Source organism: Musa acuminata, chromosome BXJ1-9 (genome assembly GCF_036884655.1).
Source record: "Musa acuminata AAA Group cultivar baxijiao chromosome BXJ1-9, Cavendish_Baxijiao_AAA, whole genome shotgun sequence".
NCBI classification, from domain to species: domain Eukaryota; kingdom Viridiplantae; phylum Streptophyta; class Magnoliopsida; order Zingiberales; family Musaceae; genus Musa; species Musa acuminata.
In genome coordinates this window covers 5,769,925-5,789,098 of record NC_088335.1, presented here as the reverse complement: position 1 = coordinate 5,789,098, position 19,174 = coordinate 5,769,925, and the positions used below count along the sequence as shown (strand labels likewise).

The 19,174-nt window shown below is 41.1% G+C and overlaps 4 protein-coding genes across 5 annotated transcripts; all 4 read right to left on the bottom strand.

Annotated features, from left to right (window-relative positions):
• Positions 1–223: 223 nt before the first annotated feature.
• On the bottom strand, positions 224–5,327 carry LOC135592726 (tubby-like F-box protein 8). 2 transcript variants are annotated; one of them, XM_065082360.1, is made up of 6 exons: positions 5,085–5,327; positions 4,254–4,310; positions 3,687–4,128; positions 3,380–3,467; positions 1,284–1,416; positions 224–1,203 (listed from the first exon to the last, which is right to left on the bottom strand). In XM_065082360.1, the coding sequence occupies exons 3-6, from the start codon at positions 4,032–4,034 to the stop codon at positions 474–476; spliced, it is 1,299 nt and encodes a 432-aa protein (XP_064938432.1). In that variant the 5' UTR covers positions 4,035–4,128; positions 4,254–4,310; positions 5,085–5,327; the 3' UTR covers positions 224–473. The 2 variants fall into 2 exon arrangements, with proteins under 2 accessions (XP_064938432.1, XP_064938433.1); XM_065082361.1 differs by having other exon boundaries at positions 4,254–4,272.
• A 3,663-nt stretch (positions 5,328–8,990) lies between these two features.
• LOC135592725 (actin-3) lies at positions 8,991–11,285 on the bottom strand. Its single transcript, XM_065082359.1, has 5 exons — positions 11,166–11,285; positions 10,573–10,642; positions 10,096–10,489; positions 9,401–10,014; positions 8,991–9,249 (listed from the first exon to the last, which is right to left on the bottom strand). The coding sequence occupies exons 2-5, from the start codon at positions 10,630–10,632 to the stop codon at positions 9,184–9,186; spliced, it is 1,134 nt and encodes a 377-aa protein (XP_064938431.1). The 5' UTR covers positions 10,633–10,642; positions 11,166–11,285; the 3' UTR covers positions 8,991–9,183.
• A 2,082-nt stretch (positions 11,286–13,367) lies between these two features.
• On the bottom strand, positions 13,368–14,225 carry LOC135592724 (RING-H2 finger protein ATL78-like). The gene has a single exon (XM_065082358.1). The coding sequence runs from the start codon at positions 14,067–14,069 to the stop codon at positions 13,476–13,478; it is 594 nt and encodes a 197-aa protein (XP_064938430.1). The 5' UTR covers positions 14,070–14,225; the 3' UTR covers positions 13,368–13,475.
• Positions 14,226–14,621: 396 nt separating this feature from the next.
• Positions 14,622–17,539, bottom strand: LOC103997419 (serine decarboxylase 1). The gene is made up of 6 exons (XM_018831254.2): positions 17,285–17,539; positions 16,781–17,150; positions 16,081–16,312; positions 15,752–15,945; positions 15,536–15,669; positions 14,622–15,328 (listed from the first exon to the last, which is right to left on the bottom strand). Exons 2-6 carry the CDS (start codon positions 17,088–17,090, stop codon positions 14,759–14,761), a joined length of 1,440 nt encoding a protein of 479 aa, XP_018686799.2. The 5' UTR covers positions 17,091–17,150; positions 17,285–17,539; the 3' UTR covers positions 14,622–14,758.
• Between the last annotated feature and the right edge of the window lie 1,635 nt (positions 17,540–19,174).

The following is a 19,174-nucleotide window of genomic DNA, read 5'->3' as shown; positions in this document are numbered from 1 at the left end:
CATGCTGCAAGAACACTTTCACCATACTGTACAATCTCTCTCATCATGGATGCCCTGACTGCGGCCTCAGTTTCTATAATAACCGGGAAATGACAGGAAAAGATAACTATTTAATAATTGACAGCCTTTGCGTCAGCATCAGGCCCTCAAACAACCAGCCATTTCAGATTAAGAAAAGATAACTATTAAGAAAAAATTAGAGGGGACCAGACAAATTTGTGGATTGAATAGGAAAAGGCTGGCCACAGAAGGCATAGCCATAAACATGTGAACTCAATAAAATTCATTTGGTTACCACATGGAAAGGCTGTTACAGAAGCTGAAACTTGGAAAGAAAAACAAAGATGAGCAGAGAATGGATAACAGTTAATTGAGTCAGAGTGATGGCATTAAAAGCAGGAACAGATAACATACATTAAGAGCAGAGCCCCCTAATCTGGTACCAGATATTGGTTCTTCTTCCAAGCCATTCTCTATTCACAAGCCAATTTGGTGTCAAAGCTACTCAAGCAGATGGCAAAGGCCTGGAAGGCTGACAATGGGTACCGGTAATCCATGGTAAACATGTCCTTTGCAACCTTTCCAAATTGTAGAATGACCTTGTCATGCTCTGGTGGCACTGACTGTGATGGAGTTGGAACCCCTGCAGATGGTTGTATCGCAGCAATGAGCTGGAAGTTTTTGACTGAGGCCACAGTCACACGCCCCCGGAAATTTAGGCACCAACACTGCAACTGTTCGTGCCACCTGGGAGCCTTGTTACGAAGAATCAGAGGCCTCTCCTTGGCCTCGTCGTCTTCAGCATCTGCCACTCTAGCTCCTCCAGTAATGTCTGAGAAATGTGAACTGCTGACATCCATGGATTGATCCATAATTGATGATTTGGCAAACGATATGCTCCGAAAAGAATCCTCCAGAGAGCGGGGAAGCAGATTCTCTGGTTGACCGGGGACTGTTCCACCAGCATCGAGCGCTGAGGCAGGAATGGAGTGCATAACACAGTGCATCCGCCTAGGGCCCCTTGTTCCCAGCACATTCAGCTCATATGTCACCTGGGCTACATTGTAGCTGCCAGTTGGCACTTTTGGTGAGACCTTTCTGGAGTAAAATCTCTGGCTAATTTTGCCAGGTTGGGAGGAAGCTGTCCCATTATATGGCGGTTGGGTATCATACATTACAAACTTCGTACCGAGGAAATTTGACCTATGATGCAAACATAGAATATTAGTTGTTGACAAACATCTGTTGGACACGAAACTTCCAAATCATATCACTTTTAGTACCTCAGTTTTCCAATATAAGTGTTACTTGATCTGGTTATCTTGCAAGCATTTGTAGATATTATGTATTCTGTACAAGTTGCGCGACGAATTCTCTTAGCTGATAAAAGGAACTTCCCATTCTCAACAAGCACAGCTACAGATTAAAAGCTCGATGAGTGAACTTGAAGAGAAAATATTATTAGTAACAAGGAAAAACAAACATTGCACTTAAGCTCAAAATACATAATGCAGAAACTACCAGTGACCAGTAGCATTTGAAAGCAATTTTTCCAAGAAGTAATAACAACCCTTACCACTTCCATCTTTATGACCATAGGCAACAGAAGCAACAAAGACATCACTCTAGAGAATCTTCACAATTATAGTAATCAATGTACATCAACAAGAGCAAGGTGCATGAAGTAAGACTGATATCAATGTACATCAACATAAGCAAAACGCTGAATGAACTAATTTCAGAATTGTTGAAGGTTCATGGAAAAATAACATGTCTAGATATCTCGAAGCCGATGCATGATATGTATGGCGAAACAAGGTGTGCCACTTATTGAAGCAAGGCAAAAATACTTGACTAACTTATGAAAGTTAAATTTGAATATGAAATGAACTTAAAACTAAGATATAATTGTCACTCAATATTTTCTAATAATAAGAAATAAAAATCATTAACTCAAAGGATAGAGTGTTATATTAATTACAAAACACAGCACAAGTAAGTAAGTGAAAAGAGATGGAAGCAACGGATGGAATTAAAAAAAAAAGTAACAAACAGAAAAGAAATAAGGAAGAAAGAGGAGGAAAGTTGGTATTCCAAAATGAAGTATCCAATTTCCTTCTGTTTGGGAGGAAAAAAGCTTTTATATTGTTTAATAATTTTTCCAATCTCTCAAACAAATAAAATTTCGTCACTTTCACAAATAAATCTAATTTGATCCCTTAAAATGTACAAATATCATGGTAAGCATTAAAAAAAAACCTAATAAAATATGTACAATGCTGTAGGGTGGTCCAACATGACAATCATGTCCTCTGCCACAGGATCCAAGGTTTCCGACATGGCTCCATAAAAGACAGAGGACCAATTACCAAGTACTGCCTGCAAAGCAATTGACAACCACCCTAGTTCTCCATCTTGGAGTCTTTGGAGGTTCAATCACCTGCCAGATATGAGCCTTTTTCTAGTGCACAGTGTTACCATCACACCCTGGCACCCTATAAACTATAATATATGTCAGGTTCATAGGTGATCAAATTTTGGGCTTGTTTCCTGATGCTTACTGACACGGTACTATTTTGGGCTTGCTGGGGCCCTCACAACTACCCAAGGTACAGGATCCACACCCTTAGCTACCTTCTGCAGTTGCTCTCTACTTCCCTAGATCCTTTTGTTTTCTTCACCCCTTGGTTGACTTGGAGATCAGAAGCTCCCCATGGGGATCTATTTTAGTGATCTCTTTAGTATGTTCACCTTGTCTTGTAGGAAAGTTACCTGCTTTTTCCCATGTTGGTTGATGTCTTGGTATGCTGGGCAAGAATGAATAAAAAAGAGCCACACAAATAGCTTCTCATTGACCAATCCCATCACACTGAGTCCATGCAATGACATAAAACATTACAAATGTGCACCTTTAAGGCACCAAACTTATTAGAAAAGCTAATGACATTTACTTTGAGGCCCAACTTAATGAACCATGAGACTCATCTGAAGCAAATATTTTGAGATCCGACCCTCACGATCTTACTATGCAAACAATCACCTTAAGTATTATCTTACAGTTAAAAATCAAATAGCAAGTTCAAGAGTGAAAACATCCTCCCTGGTTGACATAGACGTAAAATAGAATATCAAGAACAAAATGCTGAACGAATCAGAAGGAACCCAATACTAAAACTGTCAATTAATCAGGGGAACATGTAAATCTTGCTATAACTTCATTGATAATGCTCGAGCCTCAAGCTATCCAGAAATTTTGTTTCAACTTCATCTTGCATTCACATGAACCAAATTCAAGAAAATAAATGACCACTTGAGCTAAAAGTCCAAAATGATAAGATGAAAGCATTAATAACAAAAACTGAGAGGAAAGTGAGCTTGCCTGGGCTAAGACACAGGTAAAGATGATAAGTAAGAGCTGATTTGTCCCTCTTAATAAAGCATTGGATGGAACCATCCCGTGGACCAGGCTGAAAAATGCAAAACACTTTTAGTTTAAATTACAAGCAAATATGGAACATATAGTTTGTATAGTACTTCGCGTACAAGGCAACTTAGTTTTGTGGTCTCTAACAGTCTGCTTTACCACATATGATAACAACAGGAGAAGATAACACCAATATCTTTCTATGATCCAAAAGCAACAAACTATTTTTTAACAGAATAAAAATAAAGAATATGAGGATCACCTGCTTCAGGGAGACTGGAAAGGTGAGCTTTCCAGAGAACTCGGGACTCTTGACAATCTCTTTACACATTTCCCTCCATGACCTGCAAACACCTGCACAAACCACTACATTTGTACGTGAAGGCCATGTGCTTTCGCTAGCTTCCAACCTGGTGATCACATCACGGAGAAGCTCAGGAGGAAGACTAGCCCAGCAGCTATCCTGAACCACCAGACATTGGTCGAGCACTTCATGCACTGCACCCTGAGATTTTCCCCTGTGATGGCCTGAGAGCCGTGCCTCAAAACCACGCCGAGATAAACTCCCAAAACTATCTCTCACATCACGAACAATACTGCGGAACGACATTTAGGCAGCCCAAGGCCGAATGTAGATCCTCCGAAGAGGCACAAAGGCCAAACACTACTATACCAATGGCAGTCACCCAGACATAAACAATGAGCTGCACAAAACATAAAAGACCTCATTTGAGAAATGCCTCTCAGACAATTTATAGGCCCATATATTGAAGTAAGCTTCGTAAGTACTACAAAGCAACATTTCTGCTTTTGACACAACTTTCATTACCTTGTCACACCCTGGGAACCTTCAACCAAGCCGTTGCACCATAGAAAAAATTAGCGGCTGCAGAAGACTATATGATTAATCTGTAGAAAATGCAGAACAAAGACAAAAGGAGCAATATACTTGATAAAGCGACATCTTTAATCTGAATGAAACAACAAAGTGCTGTGGCGGACACTTCTTTGAATAAGCCAATCACAGAACCATCAAACCATTCTATCATAAGAGATGTCAGAAGCACAGAACCTGATCTAACTAACCAAAAATTCACTGTTGCGAATCAAGCTCTGATTTTCTACATGCCGTCGCATATTGTTTCGAGCTAAACCTTCGTAATAAATTTTCATGCTACGCTTAAACTGAAAACAGACAAAGGTATTAAAAAAGTGAGGATCTCATCAACATAACACTTTAGGATCAAGTGTTGACTACACATATCGGATCTCGTGGTTGGAGAGAGATAGTTTCCGAGGCAAAAGACGACAACCAGAAGGGCACAAACGCTGAAAAGGTCAAGTTCTTCCTCTTCACGACGAAATGCTTCAACCACACAATCACATAAAGAGAACCTTCGCATTAGGTCAGCAAAGGAGTACTGTTAATCAAGCACAAAAAAGGACGCCTTTTCCATCTCCCCTTCCAATTTCAAGACAGAAGATCCCGTGCAAATTCCAACCCTTCCAGATAAAATAGATAGATCCACACCAAACAAAAAGTAAATCTATGGAAACTCAACGGCCCAAAAAAGACAGATCCTACGGAAAACCCATGAAAACGTATCAAAACAATAGAAATCATCAGGAAATGGAGAAGCATCGCAAATTTACAACGAACCTCTTAAATCGAAGAGGAAACCAACCCAAAGTGCCTCAGGAACGAGCGCTTATAACCCCACCGCACTCCAAAATGGAAAAGGGAAAGTAGTCCTCCGTCATCGGTATCTGTTACTTCTGCATCACCAGATCTAAGTGCCACCCGATCTCACTTCCGATCCCTTCCCCCCTCTGTCGCCGGGTTCCGACTACACTTTCCTCCTTTCCTTTTTTTCTTTCGCTCGATGGGCTCAAAGGGACGTGTGAAAAAGATAATAGACATATTTATTACTCGGTTTCTCCATCTACCCATGTGCTCGTCGCAGACTCGTCATGGCTCTTCTGTCGGGCCCACATGCTCGACGAAGCGAGTTAGAGTTTTTACGAGAAGAAAAGGTACTTGTAATATACAAGTAAGTGTAATTTTTGCGAGTATCGCATCGGTCAAAATCGACCTTTGACTTTTTGCCCGTTACGCAACGGCAGTTGTGCATCGACGGGCCGTAAGTGTGTTCTACGTTCTAATTAAGTCATTGATTTTTATCTGAAATAAATTTAGACAATAGAGTTCTTTAATTTTAACTAATTATCGTGTGCACACGATTATCCGGGATACTTCCAAAGTGAAAATATCAATGTTAGTAACCTAATATAAACGAATGTGGAGGTAAGTGGTCGAAAAGTAATCTCTTCTCTCTTTTATTGTATTGAAGATGTATTTTTATACTTAGTCGTAAATAGACAATATACTACTGAGAGGAGGTCGCCTCCCCTTAGTCTCTTATCAATATGGGCAATAAAGGTCTATAAATACCTATCTTGAACCTTTGCCTATGCGGGCAGATGGATAGAGGGTGGTCTCAGTCTTCTCCTTTCACTATAAACACTACATGATTGTCACATATTGGATGATGATTAGCTGATAATGTGATATCTATCATTTTGTGTCCCCAATGCGTGTTTTGGGACTCTCGTGAAAGGGATCTGAAGTACAACATATAGTTCCTCTGAGACATCAAGCTTATGTCTTTTTTATTGGTTCTCTAACTTCGCGAATTAGGCGAACACTGACAGGGTCAAAGGGCATTCGCATCTTGAATTGATGACTCCTGTCCCCCGACAAGGGGTCGATCCTCGTCGACGAACCCTCATCGATAGAGGATCAATCTCTGTCAACGTGAATTGCCCTCCTTTGAGTGCGGAGGACTACAGGTGAGGGGCATGAGCACTGACGGTAGCGATCCATCACTTACCTACCCCCCCTATCATCAAATGATACACCTTGGTCAAACAAGGTTAAACTTCCTGACCTCCATGTCTTTTCCCCACCTGGTCAGGTTTGTCGACTACCATTACTCAAGCAAAGAAGGGGATTGGGTTGATTAACCTCAATGCTTTCCTTGGCAATGACCATAGGCGCAGAGAAGACCAGGTTTCTCGATCGTTGGAGAGAGGAGGAGAGGGGGATAGGACCTTGTGCCTTTGAATCTACCATTTTTTTTATTATGTAGGGGGATGGGATCTACTCATGCTTCAAGCGAAATTTGTCTCACTTATCAAAACTGAGGAAAAAGACTTAACTACTACTTTAACCTGTTCCGCTTGGGCTTCATGCCCGAAAGGAATCCTTTAGCTCCAATCTTAAGATGAACATCATTTTTGACTTAAGGGAATACAAACTTAAGTTCAATCGAAGGGTTTCTTCAATGACAAGAAACAATCACCCTTGTGAGTTTCTCGACCTCCATGCCTTCGGCGAAGACAAGGGTTGAGTTTTCGAATCATTACGGCTTGAGCGGAGGAGGGGATTGGGTTTCCCGACCTCTATAGCTTGGGCGGAGGAGCGGATTGAGTTTTTCAACCTCTATAACTCGTTAATGATCATAAGGGATGAGTTGATCATATGTCAGATGATATTTGACTAGTGATGTACTACCTATCAACTCTAACACTGATATTTAATTTAGTAAATTAAACAAGAAAACTAATATTATTTACTTATTTTTTTTATTTAATTTAATAAATCATTATTACTATGTTCATTTTCAAAAAAAACAGTATCGTGATAAAATGAATCAAAAACAATAATAGTTAATATTTAATTTAGTGAATTAAACAAGAAAAACTAATATTATTTACTTGTTTTTATTTAATTTAATAAATCATTATTGCTATGTTCGTTTTCAAAAAACAGTATCGAATCAAAAACAATAATAGTTGATAGAATCAATTACTTTTGGTCGTAATAGAACCTATCAAACAAAATCACATATCTTGAAATTTTTGAATGATGATGATGGTAAATGACAAGATTTGGGATCAATATTTATACGCAAAGAGGATCAAATAACAGAAATCAGCATTAATTCAACAATCTCTTGATTTTCTAGAAAACAATGGACGACTATGGACTGGATTTGCTGATGTTACTCTCGCTACGAGAAGAAACAACTTGCATGACTATTGGAGTAAAGACATTAATGACTTTGCTTGCGTTGGCAGCTCAAATAAAGACGATGACAACTCATCGAACGAGTAGGTGAATTGATATTCAGTTTAATATATATATTAATTTTGATCTCAAACTCAACAGGATTATGTTTCTAATATGATAACTGTTGGGGCGGACGAAAGGAAATTATTGTAGTACACAATTAAGTCAAACCAATTGTCGAACACATTCCTTAGCCACCTGATGGGTTAAAAAAGCACGAAAGGATAAAAAGAGGAAAATTTGATCTTTCTCAAGTCAAACCAATTGAATATTTGTTTGCAATTGTTTTCCAAGTTATTAAGAAGGATAAAAAGAAGATGGATGATGGCTTGTCATGATGTTTCGGCGAAAGGACTCGTGTCTCTCAGCTGTCTAGGCTTCACAGAAAAGGTGCAGTAAGAAAGAGGAGCTCATGTAAATGAACAGCTGGATGAAGCTGCAACACGCAATAGACCTTTAATGGCAAGCCATGCCTGGCATGCCTGCATCTCTCTCCTCGAGACCATGCAAACCAACAATCTCCGATATCAATAATCAACAACCTTTGCTAGATAAGTCTTTATGAAGTGGGGAGAGAGAAGGATGTAATCCGAAATACAAGCCTATGCTGCAGAACTATACAGTAAACTTCCAATGAGTTCCTCGACCCACAAGATTTTTAGAGAGAGAGAGAGAGAGAGAGAGAGAGAGAGTTAGCATACTATGTGTTTTTCAAATGTACAAAATCTAGGTTAGAATATCATAACTATTTTACATGAATATACACCCAATGGTTTCATACACATCTTGCAAAAGTTTGAATGGGAATGGTTTATATGTATATATATACACACAGGAGCGCAAGCATGTACGCACACCTATGAATATTAGACTCGAAACATATTATATCTACATGGATCAATGTCTAATCCTCTTGAGACTTCCTATAACACACACGATTAATCGTATAACATAACATCTTATAAACGACTAAGATATTTGCTCCAGACAACAGCAGCTTTAGCATAAAAAAGTACACATGTGAGTTACTTCAACAACAATCTTTAAAGTTAGAAGGAGTATATACCACGCAAGGAGCGATGATGGAGATTCTCATGGAACATGTGACCCCTGGTTTTTGAAGTAACCATTCCATTACCTTGTCTACCGAGAGGCCTTTAGCCACAGCCTGGAGGCCTCCTCCAGTCTCCCCACGAACAAAAGTGGCCTGGAATCTCACATGGTTGACAGCATTTTTGAATCCCATAACCCATTCCTCCACTTGTTTCAGATTTCAACAATACATCTAAAAGCTCTCTCTCTGAAGATCAAAAGTAGCTGCTGCAAATGCTAGTTCTCCAAAAGATATATTGAAAACTTCCATATAGGATATCTACTACTAAGCAATTAATATAACAAAAAATACATTTCACATTTCATTAGACACACAACACAGACCAAATTATTTATCTTATGATAAATGGGTAGTCATTGCATATATGTTCATGGTATCTAGAGTACAAATGTAACTCGATCAAACCCAACATGTCCCCCAGATTAAAACCACATCAATTTGGAAAATAAACTTACATAACTTAGATTCAAAAAACAGTCTGAAGAGTAAACATAATTTGAGGACCCATGAAGCTCAGAAGCACTTCCTGTGGACAATCGACGGACCAGATTCTTCATATTCACCCTTGGAAATCCACATCTGTCATTAGTCACAAAAAGAAAAGAAAAAAAAAAACCATTACTACCATGCATAGACTCGGGCAAATCAAGTCAGATATATTTATAAACACATAATGTAACATAGAGATATGCATGAGATAGCAATCAGACACTACTGATCGAGACATTACCTGCTGGAATGTGCTGAGGGAAGCCAGGATGGAGCCTCCAATCCAGACACTGTACTTCCGCTCTGGTGGAGCAACCACCTTGATCTTCATGCTGCTTGGTGCAAGGGCCGTGATCTCCTTGCTCATGCGGTCAGCAATTCCAGGGAACATAGTCGTTCCACCACTGAGAACTATATTGCCATACAGGTCTTTTCTGATATCCACATCACACTTCATGATCGAGTTGTAAGTCGTCTCATGGATACCAGCGGCTTCCATACCAATCAGAGATGGCTGGAAGAGAACCTCTGGGCATCGGAATCTCTCTGCACCGATCGTGATTACCTGTCCATCTGGCAGCTCATAGCTCTTTTCCACGGAGGAGCTGGTCTTAGCGCTCTCGAGCTCCTGCTCATAGTCCAGGGCAACATATGCAAGCTTCTCCTTGATATCCCTGACAATTTCTCGCTCAGCAGTGGTCGTGAAGGAATAACCTCTCTCAGTAAGAATCTTCATCAAGGCATCCGTGAGATCACGACCAGCAAGGTCCAAACGAAGGATGGCATGAGGGAGGGCATATCCTTCATATATAGGGACAGTGTGGCTCACACCATCACCAGAATCAAGCACGATACCTATTAAAAGGGGTGCCACAGATCAGCATTTACATTCGATGCATGAGACATCAATTACAATTACGTTTAAGCCAGACATACCGGTTGTACGACCACTGGCATACAGGGAAAGAACTGCCTGGATTGCAACATACATGGCCGGGACATTGAAGGTTTCGAACATGATCTGGGTCATCTTCTCTCTGTTTGCCTTAGGATTGAGAGGGGCTTCGGTGAGCAATATAGGGTGCTCCTCGGGGGCAACACGGAGCTCGTTGTAGAAGGTGTGATGCCAGATCTTCTCCATGTCATCCCAGTTGCTAACGATACCGTGCTCAATAGGATACTTCAAGGTCAAAATACCTCTCTTCGATTGAGCCTCGTCACCAACATAGGCATCTTTCTGGCCCATTCCAACCATGACACCGGTGTGACGAGGTCGGCCCACGATGCTAGGGAACACAGCCCTAGGTGCATCATCTCCGGCGAAACCGGCCTGCAGGAGGACCATCGTGTTATTCACAACATTATGAGTGCAAGAAGAAATTTGGAACATGGGATGGGATCAGGATGACTAACCTTGACCATTCCAGTACCATTGTCACAAACAAGGGGCTGGATATCCTCACCGTCGGCCATTTCAGAAGATCTGCAAAATGCAATTTGACATGAGCTCTTTACATGCTTTCAACTTCAACGTAATCTTCTATTTGTAACGAACGAGAAAATCTAACAAAGCACTGAGAGCATCAAATTATTGCAGGACAAGAAACCTAAGAAGGAAACCGTAATCGATTTATTTAAACATTAAGATCGTCTAAAGCACTAGACTTATGCCTTTAATAACCCTTCAGATCTGATACCCAAGCGCACTATTTACCATCACATGCCAAGAAATTAGGCAAATCCAAAACCGATCGCGATGCAGAGAAGGCAGGAAAAGAGACGCTTCGGCATCCACATCAACTGAGAACATCGAAGGCCGATGACTTACCGAATCTTCGCTCGATACACAATTAGACGGTACCAAACAACAACAACAATCTTCAAGATCACATAACAAAGCACACATCTACGACGTCGTAGATTCTAAAAGATGACTCAGAAAAACGTAAGCATCCACCAAAACCGATGGGATTCTAGCGAAGAAGATGAAAAAGAGATCGACTGACCTTACACCGCGGCCTGTCCACGATTCCGAGGATGAAGGGAGAGAGAACGGGGGGCGGAGAGACGACGAGAGAGGGAGAGAGAGCGGATGGGGGTTTTTAAATAGGGCGAATTCGAAATGGGTTTCCACTTAATTGTATGCCACTAAAATTTTGCGGGCATCATTGGGGTCGCGAGACTAAAAGAAGAAGTGCTCGTCGATGTGGTTCCTGTGTCTCGTAAAAGCGACAAAACAGACTATATATGAGTTCTATTGGCTTAACCAACGTGGAACCCACCGAACGATGAGTTCAGCCCCAACTGATATCCAATGAAAGGAGTCTATTCTGTTCTTTTTCCCGTGCTTCAGACACAGGATCCCGGCGGTCTTCCATGTGGGTCGGATCAAAGCGATGTGGTCCGTCGGATCGGGCCCGGCATAACGTGCGGTGCGCAAAGGTGAAGGAGCGGAGGCGGGCGTGCGCCCACGCCAGCCCATCAGCCACTCGTCATTAGCTGGCGAAGCGGAGATTTCCGTTTCTTTTTCTTGTTTATGTTCTTTTTTACTCCGTCAATTGGACTCGGCCCATCTCACAATTTAGGACCGGCCCATCTCGCAATTTAAGGCCGGCCCATCCACAAAGAAAGCGATAACGTGGCAGATCACTATTGGCGAATGACAGCACTGAACCATAAGTCTTCGCTGTCACGTGGTACGCGGGATCAAGAGAAGTCGAGCGTCCCATGTGCAACCAACAACTTAATTCTCCGTCCCCATTGGGATCTGCTACTCGACAACATCCATGGGAATGTGTGACCAACGAGTTATATTTTTCTACGCACTGTTTTAATATGTAAAGAACGTGTTGGATGACAAAGCAATGAGATTCTTCCGATTGATTCTTCACCAATTATGTGATTTCGAATGCATTGGTTGTCTTGTTGATCTAACTTTGTTGACTCGTTGAACTTGGTAATTTGAGGGGATTTCAGTCCTCGAAATAATACTTATGTGGGATTACCATAATGTTTTAACAAATAGTCGATGCACGGTATCCTTTTTATTGTATATAATATACGTTTTGTTATCGAATTGTCTCATTTTTTTATATCATATTTAAATTTATTATTTAAAAACCAATGTCATCTCGAATTGAAACTCTTATTCATATTGATTATCTTAAAAAAATAATTATAAGTGACTTATTTATTAATCGAGGGGAACTGTAAAAAAAAATCCTATTTTTTAAGAATACGATTTTAAAATCGTATTAATTTAAATTATAACTCTATGTTGTAATAAAGGTCGAGTTGATTTTTTCTTCTTCATAATATATGATAAGATCATTTAGTCCTATATTAATTAAGGAGTATGGGAACCAATAACTCATAAGTTCGTTGGGTCTCCTTTACCCTCAAAAACGTCTTTTGGAGCTCATAAGTTCGCTTTATCTCCCTTACTCTCAGAAAGTCAGGATAATGGATTAAGGTTATCTTTTGATTCGCTTTATGGATATCGAGGTTTATTATAATATTCTAATTGATAGTCGCAATAACTTAAGAAAATATACAATATTGGTTATATGTGTGATAGTGTCAATATGGATAATATTTTAATCGGGCTATCATTGATCTAAAAGTGGAGATTTTGAACTTAAGATGGAAGCATTTGCAGAGAAGCTTGCTGGCTGATATTGTTGTGAATCATCTCAAAATATTTCCGGTCAAAGTCTTTTATGAGAAATCAAGACGTGTCTTCTTCTGTTCAAAACAAATTGAAAGGAAAGGAAAGGAAAGGAAAGGGAAGGATAGATCGCTGACTTTTCTGTTTTCTGATGATTTAAGAACAAAAAAGTGTTTCCCAAGTTTCCTTTTAGCTTTCTGAAAGCAGAAAAAAAAAGGAGGGGGAGAAGCGTTCTAAAAGCAAAACGTTTTTTTTTTGTGCCATCAACTCTTCGAAAGCTTTTTCTGTGTCCTAAAATGGAAGTCTCGAGCTTTTGTTTTCTGCAACTCGAAACAGAAAACAAAAACAGATGAGGCGGTGATACGTCATGCTTCGACTCGGCTCACTTACTCTGCTACTGGTGCACGTTGGATATATACACTTAGAGAAATCTTGGTGGACTTCGCTTTGATTCCATTGCCACTGACTCGTAGTTGGAGGCCACTTCTTGACCTCGAGGGCTTCGAGATGCGGAGAAGAACATGAAAAGTGCCCAAAAAGATTAGTGGAAACCACATCGACTTCACTGGATTATCCTTCGGAAGGTGAATTATGTACAGACCACGCCGTGTAGTTGGCAGACGGAAACCGAAATGGCCAATAACACTTCTTAGGAGTGGTGGGTCGTGGCGAGACCTTCGGGTTCCAAGGGCACGAGGACTGCATGAACCGGCTGCGGACCCGGTTGGCCTTCTCCGGCACAAGCCGCGGTCTTCGCCACGAGCATGCACCGGCGGCAGGTCGGGCAGGAGGACCGCGCCGTCAGCCACCGGTCGATGCACTTGAGGTGAAACCCATGGTTGCAGCTAGGAAGGACCCGTATGTGCTCACCTGGTACGAACTCCGAGAGGCAGATGGCGCACTCGGGGACTGCACCGGTGAGCCTCACCCCGGCGGAGTAGACCAGCCTCGGCAGCCGCTGCAAGGCCTTCCTTCTGAGCCCGGTCTGTGCCGGCCGGTTCGACCACCGGAGCGCGCAGCGGATGATGGACTTGAGGCCCAGCGCACATATCAGGGCGCACAGTAGGGCGGTGAGGACCACGATGACGGCGGTGGGATCGACGACCCTTCCTTGCGAATCTGAGATGTCGGCGATCCCGGGGGTCGGCGGAGAGCGCTGCCAGGGGAGTGCAGTGTGGAGTAGGAGTCTTCTGGAGTAGATCTCGAGCACAAGGGATTGGATGCGGGTGGAAGTGGAAGACATGCCTGTTGGGTTCTTCTTTGGTGTGGTGTGCCGACGGAGAACTACCGTCGGATTGTGTCCAAAGCAGTATACATAAGGAGAGAGGATGTGAAAGATAACTGACCTTTTTCTAATTGTTTATTTTAGATTTCAGATGTGATGGAGGCTTTGGACATCACATTGCAAATGTGGCTGTAATCATATCATTTTGAGAGTAATTTGTGAACACTGATAGATACCTCCATTGGCAGAGAGTCCATCTTCCATTTCCAAGTCCTTTTAGCTCGCGGGCCCCCCACACTTCGCCTGCAAAGCACTACGACATGCAAATTAATTATGATTGGTCGTGTTTATATTGGAAGATTATTGCTGCTGCTGTGCTGCTACTACTAAAGATATTAAGGTTACAATTCATGCGGACCTCAAAGAAGTAAGAACATGGAGAATCATGCTTTCATTATAATAATCATGATAAACTTTGGAATCAGAGATACAATTACGGTGAGGGATCTTCATATAAATTTATATGGAGAAATCAAATCAACCAAACAAAGATAAGAATGCGAACCAATGAACAAAACAGAACACTTATATCACGCTAATAGCAAATCATATGTATCACAAGTGTCAAATGTTATTTTCCGGCTAAGATAAGCAACCAAAATATTTCAAGCAACAATCTCCAAGGAAGACTGTGGTAGAGGAAAACGTTATCTTTTATGCAAAGCACAGCAACAGTTCTCCTCGCCTATATCTGCAGCGATACAGGGAGGTGAGATATTTCCTTCCTGGTACCAGCATGAACGGTGCCGAAGTAGTTCATTCAAGAAACTATCAAGCTTATCGATGGTGACATTGGGCATCACTACAACATGAGCAATGTTTCCCTCACAAGCAAGCTGCCACTGCCGGACAAACTCTTCGTCTTTGGGTCTCTCAAAGACCACAGTGCTACTAAGTTCGTTAAGCATCACACTGATTCCTGCTTCTTTCAGACGGTCTTTCAAGTAGTGTGCATTTCTTAAGCATTTCTGAACTTCCTTCTGAAACCCTCTGTAACCTTTTCGGTTCAGGGTGTACCAGAGGAAGATCGGGGCATGGCCATTTCGGCTCCCCATGATGGTGGCATCCCTGGAAGCAAGATACTCGACATTACTTGAAAGGACATTGATGTGCTTCGACCTTGTTATTTGCACACCACAAGGCATAGGGCAACCCACAAACTTGTGACCCGACACACTCACACTTCCAATAGGCTTTTTAAATGTCACTTTAGGTGCCTGTCGAGTATAGACAGTGTTGGAAACTTTAGCACCGGAATGAAAATGCCAACATAAACAAAAGAAGAATGATAATTGTAAATGATCTGAGATGAAGATATTTCGATTGAAATATAAACCTTTTTGAAGCAGCATTAGCATAGTTGCAACTATATGAAAACTTGAATGGGAAACTAGTGCAAAAAATGAAACATAAGAGGAACATACACGTTTGACAAATGGCATCATGAGCCCAAAGAGAGCTCCATCACAATGAATGTAGAATCGATCTTTAAAGCCATTTTCTTCAAGTGTTTTTATTACCATGTCAAGATCATCAACTGCTCCCTTTACGGTGGTTCCTACATGAGATAATAGTTAGAGATCAACAACTTCTACCTTTAGGCAAAGAGTGGAAGAGAGTCAGTACAGAAAATGTCTCACCAATGTTGACATTGACAATGGCCGGTCTCTCCATGTTCTGGAGTAAACTAGCTTTAAAGTGGGTGCAATCGATCTCACCAGAGACCAAAGTGTCAACCTTCACACACTCCATCCTATACATCCTTGCTGCTTTGAAAATTGAGTAGTGAGATTCCCTCGAGGCATACAAAACACCATCTGGAAACACTTCCCTACTGGCAAACCAATTTCAAACACTTCAAATTATTGCTATGATGAAATCTTGCAGAATTTTCATTGTTTTTACATAAGTAAATATCCCAAAGCAAGTTCACAGTCATAGTGAGTTTTAATGGGAAAAAGGCACTAACCCAACAAGAATACCATGCAAATTCCCTTCGGTACCACAATTGGTGATATAACCCCAGTATTCATTCTTTTCCAATTCCCAAAGCCGAGCAAACCAATCCAACACCCCAACTTCAAACTGCCTAGAATGGACGCCATAGTTGCTCTCGATGAAGGGGTCACCTAGATTGTTGATGGAAAAGTGTTGCAGCTGCCCTAGAGCACCATAGTCAAAGTCCAGATTGTACGGGTAACCTATAAAAGATAAGCAAACATTAATATGAGAAATCTAACTCTGTTAAACGTCAAGTATTCAGATATTCCACTAATGAAATATCTGAACAGAACACCGTATAGATAGTTTCATCACAAGATAGTGCAGAATTGGTAGAACACAAAACAAAAGCAATGGTGGAAGAAATGGGATCAGATCTTTGCCCAAAAAAAAAAAAAGAAAGAGAAGTAAAAGACATTATGTGATCCACAATCAGCTTAGTTTTGCATTTGAATCATAATAGACATGAACGATGAGAAATCCGATAATCTGCAGCTTCCAACGATCGCACCACCACCGAACAAGAATAATGGGATCTATTAAAGAAATAGATCGTCAAGTCGGGTCCGTTGATTTGTTTGTTAACGAAAAAGCGGACAACATTCTCATGCAGTCAATATGTGAAATTTCCTGAAAAAAATTAGTAAAAGAAGAAGCTCAAAGTATACCCAAATGGTGTTTGGTTCTGTCGATGAGGGATCTCCGGTACCTCGCCAAGACACTGGCCATGTAAGCCTCCCTCTCCCCGGTGACCTCGTCATCGGCCTCCGGCTCCTTAATGGCGAAGCACATTGTGTGCACGTTCCTCCCGAGCACGATCTCCCTGCTCTTCCCGCTCCCCTCCACTCCTCCAACTCCCTCCGTCTCTAGCGGCGGCTTCGGGTGGACGATCTCCTCGGGATCGAACTCCCTGGGCAACGGCTCCACCTTCTCCTTCTCCCTCAGATCCATCAAGCCATTCCCCACGCTCCCCACCATCTCTGCCTCAAGAAAATTGACCCAATCCTGCGGCGGCTTTTCCAACAACTAGATCGGAAACTAGGCCACCGGATTCAACAAGAATCAGCGAAATGAAAAATCTACTTAAAAACAACGGAAAACAGAGGGGGAAGTGGCAATGGATACACGGAGATGCAGGAAAATAAAAGAGAGGAGGAGGAGGAGATCATCACCACAGATCCTCCTCCTTTCTCGCTCGCTCTCTCGCTCTCTCTCGCAGAGGAGAGAGAGATTCTTGCAACTTATCGGAAGACTTCCAACGCGCGTGCATGATATGCTGATAACATGAATCGCCAGCGGCAGGCAACGTGGAAACGGTGCTCTAACATTGAGCGCAACAGTGGGGTCGACCGATCGACCGATCTGGGAGACATCGAGGACAAGAGCGTTACGCAGGTCACGCAGAGACATTGATCGGTGATGGGATGGACTGCAATTGTGCAGTGAGCGTTATGCGAGAGCTTGTGTAGCGTTACGCTCAAAGCGTAAAACTGTGGCTTCATCTTCGTCTTCATAATTTGGATTACGTATGGCCTAATAGCCTGATGAGCCCAACTCGATTATTTGGGTTGGGCCTCGTAATCTCATGAACACAGGCCATTAGGTCCGTCTAGATACATGCTTCCGTGTAGGCCATCATCTCGATAGGCTTCTCGCAAAGATACTAAACCACCAGTAATTCGTAGATAGCAAAATTTAAGCGAACAAAAGTTGATGCAGGGAAACCACATGGATTTTTATAAGTGCCACCAAATGATACAGTTGCATTATAATCTTGATCTTAAGTTTTATATGTGTTAGATTATATGATCCTATATAATTGAATAAGATATATAATAAAATTAATTAGATTTATATTACTAAATAAAAAATAAGTTTATGTTACAATAGGTTTTCTTAAGGGATGCCATGGAAGGAACTCTCCTAATCATTTATCCTAAATCATTTGCTTTTACCTATAAATTAATATGATTTCTAGAGGCTAAATGATGCATCTCATAAAAGACATAAACGAAAGATTATAGTTTCTTTCTCAACCTTCGTAATCCAATAATATAAGTGATCTTATAAAAAGATAAGTGTACAATTCTTGTAGATATGTGATATTTGGATTTGGGGATAGTGGTTTTGCATATCACACAGAGATTTTTTCAGATATTATCAAAAATTACATATCGTGAGTTCAATCTAATATTATTTGATTTTAATCTTGACATAAATTTTTTTTCGTATTATATATAACATATAACCTTCTCATGATATACATGTGAAGTAGGACTACGTTTATAATGTTATTATTGTATATTTATTATTTTTATCATAAATATATAATTAGGTGTTTATATATGTTTTATCTATTCAGTCCGTATTCTTAATTTTATAGTATCTCTATTGTTCTGCTGTATATATACGATGTATGATTTCTTAATGGTCCACTTTTTCGAAAAAAAAAATTACAGCATTCGTAAAATCCATGATAATCCTCAACGATGCGTCGCACAGTTGACGAAACCGGCATAGCACTGTCCTTTGCCCTCTGAAAGAAGGAATCTTGCAGCGACTACAACTTCGCAAGCTTTCTTCCACCTTACGACGACGACAACAACAACACAAACTCTTGTCATCTTATGCTCCACTTTAACGCGGTCTGCTTTATTAAGCATAACGCATCTATCGGCTCATTAGTTTCTCTGACATGCTGACGTGGACGAGCCGACGGTTCTTTAAAAGAATGGGTCGGTTTGGTTTCGGTTTCAGCAGACATGTTCTTTTAAGCATAGAAAATACATATCTGTCGCGATGGGAGATACTGTTCACAAGCCATCGAATGATTTAGATTTCGGTTCGGTCGCAAGTTGCAGTAGTTGAACCTTCTGCGTCATCGTCTATCAGACAAATTTATATTTCGCATTTTACACGTTTATATGTCACATACTTTATTTTCTTTTCTTTTGCTTATATTTCAATACCGAGTCGATGTCTCCAAGTCAAGGCAGCGGTTCAGTTGTCTACCGGTTCAGCCTGAAACCAGGTGGACCGGCCGCGTTCCTACACCCGCATAG